The sequence below is a fragment of the Poecilia mexicana genome, unplaced genomic scaffold (genome assembly GCF_051168715.1).
Source record: "Poecilia mexicana isolate PSO_F unplaced genomic scaffold, ASM5116871v1 scaffold_10, whole genome shotgun sequence".
Taxonomy (NCBI): domain Eukaryota; kingdom Metazoa; phylum Chordata; class Actinopteri; order Cyprinodontiformes; family Poeciliidae; genus Poecilia; species Poecilia mexicana.
The window spans coordinates 19,977,556-19,991,603 of record NW_028263379.1 but is presented as its reverse complement, the minus strand read 5'-3'; the positions used below and the strand labels follow the sequence as shown (position 1 = coordinate 19,991,603).

At 38.9% G+C, this 14,048-nt stretch overlaps 1 protein-coding gene and 3 pseudogenes across 1 annotated transcript; all 4 read left to right on the top strand.

The window, feature by feature from the left end:
* The first annotated feature begins 564 nt into the window (after nt 1–564).
* Nucleotides 565–3,724, top strand: LOC148157086 (protocadherin alpha-3 pseudogene; annotated as a pseudogene).
* Nucleotides 3,725–4,469: 745 nt separating this feature from the next.
* Nucleotides 4,470–7,290, top strand: LOC148157085 (protocadherin alpha-8 pseudogene; annotated as a pseudogene).
* Nucleotides 7,291–8,363: 1,073 nt separating this feature from the next.
* On the top strand, nt 8,364–10,879 carry LOC148157084 (protocadherin alpha-8 pseudogene; annotated as a pseudogene).
* Nucleotides 10,880–11,151: 272 nt separating this feature from the next.
* LOC106911044 (protocadherin beta-15-like) lies at nt 11,152–13,789 on the top strand. Its single transcript, XM_014977779.2, has one exon. It carries the CDS (start codon nt 11,152–11,154, stop codon nt 13,708–13,710), a length of 2,559 nt encoding a protein of 852 aa, XP_014833265.2. The 3' UTR covers nt 13,711–13,789.
* The last annotated feature ends 259 nt before the right edge of the window (nt 13,790–14,048 follow it).

The window sequence follows — 14,048 nt, the reverse complement described above, 5'->3', positions numbered from 1 at the left end:
CCTGCCATAGAGATGTATTGAATTTCTTTTTTTATTTGTTTTAGTGTAGTTTGTTTTGTCACCTAGTATTGGAGTACGAACTATTCTGTGTAAACACACCTGTCAAACAATTTCATGTTGGAGGTCTTTGGGAATGTTTGCTGAAACTGAAAGAGCAGTTAAACTAATATCTTGTGTTGTGTTGTTTGATTTAGTTGTATTGATGCGATTTATGCATTGGCAATATGCCTTCTAGTCACAACTTAAACTACTTTACCGAATTTATAAATAACCTCTTAACCTTCATATTTGCAGCATCTGAACTATTTCTTATCATACACCTTTTCTGACACAAGTATGTGGCTCTTTTTTTTCTTAAGTCCTTTACTATTATGTGCAAGTAAGGAGGGATTATGATGTACACTTTTACACTTGCATGATTGTACTATTAGCGGACTAAATTAAATAGTATGCAATGTTTCCCACTTGGTGTCACCACAACACAGCAAACCGTTAAGAGTCATGGTTCCTCCCACTAGTAAAATCTTTTGTTAGGTAGCTTTTAGCCGGAGATGTAGGCAACATAAGAGGAACGGACGGGTGGTATCACATTTGCATCGGATTTGGAAACTGGGACTGATATAGAAAAAGAACAAAAGTGGAAGTGTGGGGCTGGAAACAATGGAGAGACTGTTTAGATCGTCTAACCGTGGCTGGTTTGGTTTTTATTTAGCCGTACTGCTGATTGTCGCGGAACAAGTTCTGGCTGAACTGAGGTACTCAATCCCAGAGGAGGTAAACGAAGGAACCGCTGTGGGATACATTGCAAAAGATCTTGGTTTGGATAAAGCCTCATTGGTTGATCGTCGATTTCGTGTTGTGCCTGGATCCAAGGAGGCGTATTTTGAGGTGGATTCAGACAACGGTGCTTTACAGGTTCGTAGAAAAATTGACAGAGAGGAGATTTGTCACGGTAGCGGCGCATGCCTAATGGAGCTGAAAATCCTCGTTGAAAACCCCTTGGAGATGCATCATGTTGTTGTCGATATAGCAGATGTAAATGATCATTATCCCAGCTTTTCTGAAAACGAACAAACGTTTGAAATAGGAGAACAGTCATCACTAGGAACAAGATTTCAGTTGGATGCGGCCCGCGATCCGGATGCTGGAATAAACTCCATCCGCACGTACACATTAACGTCAAATGATCATTTTGATATTGAGGTAATCCAGAGTGAGGAGGAGAAAGTGCCATATTTAGTATTAAAAAAATCATTAGACAGAGAACAAAAGAAAAAGCACGTGTTTATTTTAACAGCGGCTGATGGAGGCAAACCTCCAAAATCGGCGACGCTTAATATTTCCATTATTGTCCTTGATAGTAATGACAATCGCCCGGCATTCAATAAAGAGATTTATCAAATTGAAATTCAAGAGAATGCATTAGTTGGCACAACTCTTACAACGTTAAATGCAACAGATCCAGACGAAGGTACAAACGGGGAGATAGAGTACAACCTTAGCAAAACACTGCCGCGTAAAGCATATGAAGTATTCCGGTTAGATAGCGTGAGTGGAGCAATAACACTAGAAAATGCTCTAGATTTTGAGGATTCTGACACTTACAAACTAGATGTTCAAGCATCTGACAAAGGGCAACCTCCACTTATAGGGAGATGCAGAGTTATTATAAAGATAAAAGACGTGAATGATAACGCTCCAGAAATAGAGGTCACTTCACTTTCAGACACCGTCTCTGAAGATTCAAAGCCTGGTACGGTGATTTCACTTGTTAGTGTAACGGACAAAGATTCAAGTGTTAACGGAAAGGTAATAGTGCAGATAGACGGCAATGTCCCATTTGAGCTAAAGCCTTCCTACAAGGAGAACATTTATTCCGTTGTCACCAAAGAATTTCTGGACAGAGAAAAAGACCAACAATACGAAATTACAATAAAAGGAACGGATTGCGGAGAACCTCCATTATCTGCGATTAAAATTCTCAGAATTCAAATATCAGATGTGAATGATAACAGTCCACAATTCTCCCAAAACCCGTTACAATTTTACCTGAGAGAGAACAACGTTGCTGGTGCTTCAGTTTTCTCAGTCAGTGCGACAGATAACGACGTAAATCAAAACGCAGCTGTAATATATAATATAGTCAGACAAAATGACGTAACGAGCTTCTTAAATGTGAATTCTGATACCGGGCAAATATTTGCGCTCAAAAGTTTCGACTTTGAAACTTTGAAAACTTTCCAGTTCCAAGTTGTCGCCACTGATTCTGGGACTCCGTCACTCAGCAGCAATGTCACAGTGAACGTGTTCATCCTGGATCAGAACGACAACGCTCCAGTCCTCCTGTATCCACTCAGCTCCAATGGTTCTGCTGAAGGTGTGGAAGAGATTCCACGCAACGTGAACGCAGGACACTTGGTGACTAAAGTCAGAGCCTATGACGCTGATATAGGATATAATGGCTGGTTGCTGTTTTCACTACAGGAAGTTACTGATCACAGTCTGTTTGGTTTGGACCGCTACACAGGACAGATCAGAACACTTCGCTCATTCACAGAGACAGACGAGGCTGAGCATAAACTGGTCATACTGGTCAAGGATAATGGGAACGTTTCACTCTCAGCAACAGCTACTGTGATTGTTAAACTTGTGGAGCCAAAAGAGGCTTTTGCGGCTTCTGATGTTAAAAGTGCAGCAAAGGATGATGACGATGATCATGTGACATTTTACCTGATGATCACTCTGGGCGCAGTTTCAGAACTGCACATCTAGGCACAGCCAAGATACTGCGCAGAACCCTCAAGCTCCCAGGCCTCTGGTAGAGAGGACCCGAGCTCAGAGGATGAAAGAGACCACCCGCGGAGGGTGAGAAGGGAATTTATATATATATATATATATATATATATATATATATATATATATATATATATATATATATATATATATATATATATATATATATAAAAAAAATATATATATATATATATATATATATATATATATATATATATATATATATATATATATATATATATATATATATATATATATATATATTCATAATGTCGTACCAGTTTGTCTTCTTGTGCTTGATATGCACAGGTTTTAAACTGCCAAATATGTCTTGCGTAACAGTGCAAACTGCAAACTGTCAATATTTTTTTTAAAAACCGTTACGCTCTGTTTCTTTGTATAGTGGGTGTGAATACGATAATTCGGGAGGGATGTGATTTCGCAAAAGCTGTAGTCGATTCTCCGAGTTTGCAGGTATACTCAGCAATGGAGAAAGTTGTAGTTTTGAAGAGCTCAAATGAAGCCAGATTTTTTAAAATTTTCTTTTATAGGAATCCACTGCTGACTCAAACATAAAGAGAACAGTTGAGATTAGTCTATTATTTTGCTCCATTTTGCTCATAATTAGGCTCCGAAACACTGAGCAGCTCTGTGACACCAGACGGTATGTCTGGTGGTCCATTGTTTTGGTTAAGATGTTTCTATTCTGTTGTGACCTAAATCACGGGCCAGTCAATGAGTTGAATCTGCTGTCAGTCAAATCCCTTGCATGCAATATGCGGCTTGACTCGGCTTGTATTACACCTGAAGTGAGTAGAAAACGGGCAAGAACCGAGCAGGATGTGCTAATAGAGCAAAATCTGGCCGGGTGGACTGGGTCAGAACACGGTTAAAGTCATGCCTCTTATTGTCACTTGCTGACAGGTTCTGAAGTTTCGTTTTTCACATTTTCCACGTCCTTGAAGTGTTGATTTTTATTAATGAATAAAATCACTCTGACAGATATCAATCAACATTTGTAATTATTTTATTTTACATGTGTTAGGTACACTTCAATTAATCAAGGTACATTTTCAAACAGGTTATAGATAATACATTTTAGGATTTTTGAGATTTTTACTTTAACAATTGTTTAAATGATCAAGTAACACACTGGTTGAGAAACGCAACTGTGTAGTAAGAGACATTAGCTGTCTATGGTGCTGAATTACATCACTTCAATGCAATGAGGTTAAAATGAATGACGGTTTACATTTCACAGATCTGAATACATATTCCAAGTTGTAAATAAAACGAAAGAAAACAAAAAAAGCATGTTTCTTAAGGTAATGGAGAACATATGTATCTTTGGCTTTAGGCATCAACTAGATTAATTTGAATGTTTAGTAGTTGTATTCCTGCATTGACTTTTGGATCTACGGAACACGTATCTTTAAGCAACATATTACAGGACTCAAAGCTTATTCAAAAACTGGTCTGCAATGTCCACTTGGTGTCGTTGCAATACAACCTTCCTGATTTAGACTGTCCCTAGACTGTCTTTCATCAAATCTTTTGTTTGCTGCTCCATAGCGGAAGGTGGAAGAACGGTAAACTATAGAAATCCTCGCCCACTATCTGAATTACAAAATGAATCCATGGACATAAGGAGGAAAACGTGATATCCTGGGGAAATAATGGCGACCTGGAGCCGATCGAGTGACCACAATTGGCCAGTTTTTCTTTTATATCTTCTACTGATTTTCGCGAAGCAGGCTGCGGCCGAACTGAGGTACTCCGTTCCAGAGGAGGTGAAAGAGGGAACCGTCGTTGGAAATATTGCCAAGGATCTTGGCCTGGAGAAAGCACATTTAACTGATCGACGCCTGCGTATTGTTTCGGGATCTGAAAATACTTTTTTCAGTGTTAACACGAATAACGGCGCCTTACAGGTTCGTAGAAAAATTGACAGAGAAGAGCTATGTCACGGTGGTGGTGCATGCTTAATGGAGCTAAAGATGATTGTTGAAAACCCGCTAGAAATGCACCACGTTGTTGTGGAAGTGACAGATGTAAATGATCACTCCCCCAGTTTCGTAGATAAACAGCAACATTTTGAAATAGCAGAACATACGGCTGTCGAAACACGATTTCAGCTGCAAGCGGCCACTGACCCCGACGTAGGCGTGAATTCAATCCGCACGTACACTTTATCATCAAATTATTATTTTGATATAGATGTAAGTCAAAGCGACGAAGACAAAATACCATATTTAGTGCTAAAGAAGCCACTGGACAGGGAAAATGCAAAGAGAATTCCGCTGATAGTCACAGCAATTGATGGGGGAAAACCTCCGAGATCAGCGACACTTAATGTTTCAGTCACTGTGCTTGATATTAACGATAACCGTCCATCCTTCAGCCAGAACGTTTACCAAGTAGAGATATATGAAAATGTATCAGTTGGTACTGTTGTCGCACAAGTTTCTGCAACAGATCCAGACGAGGGAAATAACGGAGAAATTAAATACAGTATTGCTAAGGCTTTACAACGCAAAATACATGAAACATTTGAAATTAATTCATTAACAGGGGAAATTAAATTAAAAGCGCTTCTTGATTTTGAGGAATTTGAAATGTACAAAATTGACATTGAAGCATCAGACAAGGGAACGCCTCCTCTAACAGGGAGGTGTAGAGTGGTTGTGAAGATAAAAGATGTAAACGATAACTCACCAAAGATAGATGTCACATCTCTGTCAAATACAATATCAGAAGATTCAAAACCGGGAACTACGATTTCCCTTATCAGTGTAACTGATGAAGACTCGGGTGTTAATGGAAAGATTATTTCACGTATACTTAATGATGTGCCTTTTGAATTGAAGCCATCCTATAAGGAAAACATGTATTCACTTGTTACAAAAGAAAATTTAGATAGAGAGAAGGTTTCTCTTTACGAAATATTAATACAAGCCAGTGATTGCGGTAACCCACCATTATCTACGGTGAAAACACTCAGTATTCAGGTTTCAGATGTGAATGACAACAGTCCTCGTTTCGAGAAAAGCTCATTGCAGTTCTATTTATCAGAAAATAATGCCGCTGGGGCAACTGTATTTTCTGTAAGCGCGACAGACATTGATATGAACGAAAATGCAGCTATTTCCTATTATATTGTGAGAGAAGGGAGCAGAGATGATGTGACGGCATTTTTAAATATCAACTCAGAAAATGGACAAATAGCAGCGCTAAAGAGTTTTGATTTTGAAACTCTGAAAACTTTCCAGTTCCAAGTTGTCGCCACTGATTCTGGGACTCCGTCACTCAGCAGCAACGTCACAGTGAACGTGTTCATTCTGGATCAGAACGACAACGCTCCAGTCATCCTGTATCCACTCAGCTCCAATGGTTCTGCTGAAGGTGCGGAGGAGATTCCACGCAACGTGAACGCAGGACACTTGGTGACTAAAGTCAGAGCCTATGACGCTGATACAGGATATAATGGCTGGTTGCTGTTTTCACTGCAGGAAGTTACTGACCACAGTCTGTTTGGTTTGGACCGCTACACAGGACAGATCAGAACACTTCGCTCATTCACAGAGACGGACGAGGCTGAACATAAACTGGTCATACTGGTGAAGGATAATGGGAACGTTTCACTCTCAGCAACAGCTACTGTGATTGTTAAACTGGTGGAGCCCAAAGAGGCATTTGCGGCTTCTGATGTTAAAAGTGCAGCACAGGATGATGAAGGTAATGATGTGACTTTTTACCTGATGATCACTTTGGGCGCAGTTTCAGTTCTGTTTATCATCAGTATCATCGTACTGATTGCAATGCAGTGCTCCAAATCCACAGACTATACATCTAAATATCTCCAAGAGACTAATTATGATGGGACACTGTGTCACAGCATCCAGTACAGATCTGGAGACAAACGCTACATGTTAGTAGGACCCAGAATGAGTATTGGATCTACTATAGTACCTGGAAGTCATGCAAACACACTTATGCTTCCAGACAGGCGGAGAACCTCTCAGGAGGTAAGAACATATCTATTAATTCATTTGATGTTTGGAAAGAAATGCTGTATTTTCTATTTCATTTTGAAAAATGAGAACCAGAATGATATTTGCAAAGTGCTCTAATTTTTGTTGCAATACAATATAAAGCATTGTGGGTCTGTTGCTTCTCTTTGGTATTGATAAAGAAAATTTGACTAGAGATTGAAAAAGATATTTATACATTTCCATTTAATTTAATTAATAGATCATTTCCTGCATTTTTCACAAGGTGTCATTACACTGATAACATAATGATTGATACATTCTCCTCTGCATGTTTGGGATACAGAAATAATCTCTTTTATTCAACATACACAGTTTGTTGATGATGTCTTGAGAACTGAAAAGGGACCAGTTTAGTTGATTAACAAAGATAGGACATTGTGCTACAGCACACATCTTAGATCGGCAGACAAACTACATGTTAATTGAACCCCAGATCCGCATGTAATGTATTATGGTATCGAAAAATAATACAAATATACTGGTACTACCTGAAAGTACACATCTGAAGTGGCAGCCTGTGCATTTGGAAACTTTGGCTTATTTCAGTTTTGACTCCTTTCCTTTACTTTTCATGCGACTGATTCCCTCCGTAAATTCATTGCAATAATAGATTCCGAATAAAAAAGTTTTAGACTTGAAATTTGTGCTCTTTGACTGAAGAGTCTATCAGTGTTCATTTACTGTTTTACATATATATACATCTCAATGCAGGCTTCTTGTTTATGCAGTTATCAGAATACTTGACTGCTTTTTAAAACAATATTATTTAGCTTAAAGCATTTAAAACATTTTTTTTTAAATTTACTAAAAATGTATTTAATTCTAAACATTGTTCAGTTAATTATAGTTTGTGTTCTAAATACATACTTATCCACTTATTCTTTAGATCTTGCTTGATGAAATCTGTCTAATTCCCCACAAAACGCTTAAGTTAGTATTTTTTTAAAAAGGTGTAAACATACATTTTGACGTACACTCATATTTCCTATCATTTTCTAAATAATTTAGCTAGTTTCAAGAAATGTTAAAACATTGCAATGCTTTAACAGAACATATTTATTTTCACTGGGTAGAGTGTGGAAATAGCATGATTAGCTGTCCGTGGTTCTGAATTCAATTGCCTTTATAGAAGACAGTGTTGGAGAGAGAAAGAGTAGTTTACATAGATTTGGTTTGAGTAAAATATTTTACATAACACACTGATGTTTTTGTGTTATTTCTTTACGGTGAATAAAGAAGCTGTTAAGGTCACGACTACACAAAAATTCACCCGCAATGATGTATGTTTAATGATTCATGCATTTCAATGTTCACTTTTTTGCCTCAATGTGTTTATTTAACGAAAGGAAAGAAAACAAAGCTGTGTCAGTTTGCAATTTCCATAGATAAAATAAACTATGTTGGTCCACAAGGTGTCGTTGCAATATAACCTTATCACCACAGAGATTCCCTTATGAGACCAAGCCTTTTGTTTGCTCTTCCACCACGCAGGGCAGTTTTGATGAAAGAAAGGGAGATTTAAGAGTCCGTGTCGGGATTTCATATAGAACATAATAACTGTCACAAATGATACACCGGAAGCGCGTGTGAGGCTAAATAACGATGGGAAACAGGAAAAGATCGAATGACTGCCGTCGGCATGTTTTTCTTTTACATCTTCTGCTGATTTTCGCGAAGCAGGCTGCGGCTCAACTGAGGTACTCTGTTCCGGAGGAGGTTAAAGAGGGAACCGTCATTGGAAATATTGCGAAGGATCTTGGTCTGGAGAAATCACATTTAACGGATCGACGGCTACGGGTTGTTACCGGATCCGAAAACACATTGTTTGATGTTAATTTGGATAACGGAGCTTTACAGGTTCGTAGAAAATTTGACAGAGAGGAGCTTTGTCATGGTGAAGGCGCGTGCCTCCTGGAGCTTAAAATTATTGTTGAAAATCCGTTGGAGATGCATCACGTTGCAGTTGAAATTACGGATATCAATGATCACTCCCCAAATTTTACAAAAGCAGAGCAACATTTTCAAATAGCTGAACATACTGCCGTAGGTACACGATTTCAGCTGCCAATGGCCCGTGACCCCGATGCAGGAGTGAATTCAATACGATCATACGCGTTATCATTAAATGACTATTTTGATATAGATTTAAGTCAGAGCGATGAAGACAAAGTACCATTTTTAGTGCTAAAGAAGCCTCTAGATCGGGAACAATATAAGAAGCTGTTATTGTTTGTTACAGCAAAAGATGGAGGAAAACCTCCGAGAACAGGGACGCTTAATGTTTCAGTCACTGTTCTTGACATCAACGATAATCGTCCATACTTCAGCCAGGACGTTTACCAAATACAGATATACGAAAATGCTTCAATAGGAACTATTGTTACAAGAGTTAATGCCACAGATCCAGATGAGGGAACAAATGGAGAAATAGAATACAGCATTGCTAACACATTGGCACCTAAACTTTACAGCATATTTGAATTAGAAAAGTTAACAGGTCAAATCAAATTAAAAACAGAATTGGACTTTGAGGAATCTGAAATCTACAAAATTGACATTGAAGCATCAGACAAGGGAACGCCTCCTTTAACGGGGAGGTGTAGAGTGGTTGTGAAGATAAAAGATGTAAACGATAACTCACCAAAGATAGACGTCACATCTCTTTCAAACACAATATCAGAAGATTCAAAACCAGGGACAGCGATTTCCCTTATCAGTGTGACAGATAAAGACTCGGGTGTTAATGGAAAGATTATTTCACGTATACTTAATGATGTACCTTTTGAATTGAAGCCATCCTATAAGGAAAACATATATTCACTTGTTACAAAAGAAAATTTAGATAGAGAGAAGGTTTCTCTGTACGAAATATTAATACAAGCCAGTGATTGCGGTAATCCACCATTATATACGGTGAAATCACTCAGTATTCAGGTTTCCGATGTGAATGACAACAGTCCTCGTTTCGAGAAAAGTACATTGCAGTTTTATTTATCAGAAAATAATGCTGCTGGGGGAACAATATTTTCTGTAAGTGCGACAGACATTGATATGAACGAAAATGAAGCAATTTCTTATCATATTGTGAGAGACGGGAGTAAAGACGATGTGACAGCATTTTTAAATATCAACTCAGAAAATGGACAAATAGCAGCGCTAAAGAGTTTTGACTTTGAAACTCTGAAGACTTTTCAGTTCCATGTTGTCGCAAAGGATTCTGGGACTCCGTCACTCAGCAGCAACGTCACAGTGAACGTGTTCATTCTGGATCAGAACGACAACGCTCCAGTCATCCTCTATCCACTCAGTTCTAATGGTTCTGCTGAAGGTGTGGAGGAGATTCCACGCAACGTGAACGCAGGACACTTGGTGACTAAAGTCAGAGCCTATGACGCTGATATAGGATATAATGGCTGGTTGCTGTTTTCACTACAGGAAGTTACTGACCAGAGTCTGTTTGGTTTGGACCGCTACACAGGACAGATCAGAACACTTCGCTCATTCACAGAGACAGACGAGGCTGAGCATAAACTGGCCATACTGGTGAAGGACAATGGCAACGTTTCATTATCAGCAACAGCTACTGTGATTGTTAAACTTGTGGAGCCAAAAGAGGCTTTTGCGGCTTCTGATGTTAAAAGTGCAGCCAACGATGATGAGGGGAATGATGTGACTTTTTACTTGATGATCACTTTGGGCGCAGTTTCAGTTCTGTTTATCATCAGTATCATCGTGCTGATTGCAATGCAGTGCTCCAAGTCCCCAGACTATACTTCTAAATATCTACAAGAAACTAATTATGATGGGACACTATGTCACAGCATCCAGTACAGATCTGGAGATAAACGGTACATGTTAGTTGGACCCAGAATGAGTATAGGATCTACTATTGTGCCTGGAAGTCATGCAAACACTTTAGTACTACCTCACAGGAGGAGAACATCTGACGAGGTAAGAACATATTTATTTATATACTCCAAGTGTGAAAAGACATGCAGATTTTTTTTTAAATTTATTTTCCTGTCATAACTTCTTTTACGAATTTACGAACATAAATTTATTTGAAATGTTTTTTTGTTTGTTTGTTTGTTTGTTTTTACATATGTATAAATTTAATTTCAACTTAATGCAAAACAGTATTCATCCGTTGCTTCTACTTGGTATTTATGCAACAAAAATTATTAAAGATAAATGATACTTTTACATCAGTGTATCCTATAATCACTTGAGAATTTCGTGTGCTTTTCACAAGGTGGCGGTATATTAACAATATAATGCCTGATACCGTCTCAGCTTCCTCCCTTGGATGCAGAAATTATTCCTTTCATTCGGGCCAGACATTTTTGCGAAAGTGTCCGGAGAACGGAAAGGGGACCAGTTTAATTGTTTTGTTTCATACATTACACCTAGGAACGAATTTGTTTTGTGTGGTGATGACAACAACCTAGGTAACAGGAGAATCATGGGCGCAAGTGGATTTTTATTTACACCGGACGATATGAAACAAAGAGGACGGGATTCATGGCAACACCGATACACAATGCTCGCCGTTTGGATTTGGCTTTCATTTGTATATTCCGCTTCGGCGCAGCTGAGATATACGATATCAGAGGAGCTTAAAGAGGGAAGTGTTGTTGGAAATTTAGCCAAGGATTTGGGAATAGACGTGTCTGTGATGAAAAGGAGGGGATTCCGAATTATGCCCGGCTTGACTGAACCTCTTTTTACGGTGAATGAGAACGACGGGATCATGTATACTAGACAGCAAATAGACCGAGAGCAAGTATGTAAAGATAACAATGCATGTTTGATCAACCTCAAAACAGTTCTGGAAAATCCGCTTGAAATACATTACGTAACAGTTGAGATAGTAGATTTAAACGACCACTCTCCCAAATTTCCCGAGAAAATACAGCGGCTGGAGATCTCAGAATCTGCTTTACCGGGAGCACAGTACCAGCTACAGATGGCCAATGACCCGGATGGTGGCACAAACGCGGTTCAGCAGTACACAGTCAGTCAGAATGACCATTTTCGACTAGAAATTAAAGATCGCGGTAGAGATGGTAAAACACCAATATTGCAGTTACAGAGGCAGCTGGACAGAGAGGCCAAAAATAGTCATAGATTTGTGCTAAGAGCAATTGATGGAGGAACTCCACCAAAGACAGGCACAGTTGAAATATACATAGATGTCATTGATGTGAATGACAACATGCCTGTATTCACCAAAGAAAAATATTTGGCGTCATTGCAGGAAAACGCTCCAGTGGGTACAACAGTGATCCAAGTTAATGCAACAGATATGGATGCAGGATCTAATGGGGAAGTAGTTTATTCATTTGGCAGTGACGTTAAAGATAAAATTAAAGAGCTATTTAATATCGACTCTGTTACAGGGGAGATCACTGTTAAAGGACACGTGGACTTCGAAGAAAAAGACAGTTATGATATTGATATACAGGCCTCTGACAAAGGAAGTGTTCCATTGAAAACGTATAAAAGTGTTATTATTAAAATTACAGACGTTAACGACAATCCTCCTGTTATTGAAGTTGCCTCTCTATCAAGTGCAGTTTCAGAAGACTCCAGACCAGGAACAACAGTGGCACTTATAAGTATTACAGATTTAGATTCTGGTGTTAATGGAAAAATAATAAGCTATGTGGCTGATGACGAGCCATTTAAATTAACTCCATCATTTCAAGATAACATGTTTGCCGTAGTCACCAAATCTGAGCTGGACAGAGAAGAAAAATCTGTTTATGATCTCACTATAATAGCTAAGGACGCAGGTACACCTGCATTAAAATCACAAAGGACAATACGTCTAAATATTTTAGATGCAAATGACAACAGTCCCGAGTTTTTGCAGAGCCCTTATGCGTTTTACATCTCAGAAAATAACCCACCAGGAACCTCTGTGTTTTCGGTGCGAGCAGGAGACCGCGATGAAGGAGAAAATTCTCAAATTGCATATAGCTTTATGAGAACGGCAGGTAACGAACAGACTGTGACATCATTCCTAAATGTCAATTCTGAAACTGGAGACATCGTGGCGCTTAAAAGTTTCGACTTTGAAACTCTGAAAACTTTCCAGTTCCAAGTTGTCGCCACTGATTCTGGGACTCCGTCACTCAGCAGCAACGTCACAGTGAACGTGTTTATTCTTGATCAGAACGACAACGCTCCAGTCATCCTGTATCCACTCAGCTCCAATGGTTCTACTGAAGGTGTGGAGGAGATTCCACGCAACGTGAACGCAGGACACTTGGTGACTAAAGTCAGAGCCTATGACGCTGATATAGGATATAATGGCTGGTTGCTGTTTTCACTACAGGAAGTTACTGATCACAGTCTGTTTGGTTTGGACCGCTACACAGGACAGATCAGAACACTTCGCTCATTTACAGAGACAGACGAGGCTGAGCATAAACTGATCATACTGGTGAAGGATAATGGCAACGTTTCACTTTCAGCAACAGCTACTGTGATTCTTAAACTGGTGGAGCCAAAAGAGGCTTTTGCGGCTTCTGATGTTAAAAGTGCAGTACAGGATGATGAGGGTAATGATGTGACTTTTTACCTGATGATCACTCTGGGTGCTGTTTCAATTCTGTTTATCATCAGTATCATCGTGCTGATTGCAATGCAGTGCTCTAAATCCACAGACTATACTTCTAAATATCTGCAAGAGCCTAATTATGACGGGACACTGTGTCACAGCATCCAGTACAGATCTGGAGACAAACGCTACATGTTAGTTGGACCCAGAATGAGTATTGGATCTACTATAGTACCTGGAAGTCATGCAAATACACTCGTGCTACCTGATAGGAGGAGAACATCTGAAGAGGTAAGATAAACTATGCTGTACAGGTGTTTTCCAGTGTAACCCCATATTATCTGGTTTAATCCGTTACTCTCTAAATCACCAAAGTGTTTATAATCATTTTATTATGTGTCAGTGTGAGCTGTTGGGTTTTATTTTTATGATGGAAAAATTAATTATTGCTGTGATAGAATGAGTGAAAAGAACATATTCAAATGCGTATTGGAAAAACGATCATGTTCACGTGAGACTAAGTCACAACAAATTAGATTAAAAAATATTACTCTCACTATTGGGGCAATGATAAGTTGTTTGTGCTACTTTCAGTTGTATTGGATTTTTTCAGTCGACTGTATATTTGCGCTTTGCTG

Excerpts from the sequence above, each read along its gene's own strand:
- LOC106911044 (XM_014977779.2), top strand. The coding sequence starts at position 11,152 with ATGCAGAAATTATTCCTTTCATTCGGGCCAGACATTTTTGCGAAAGTG.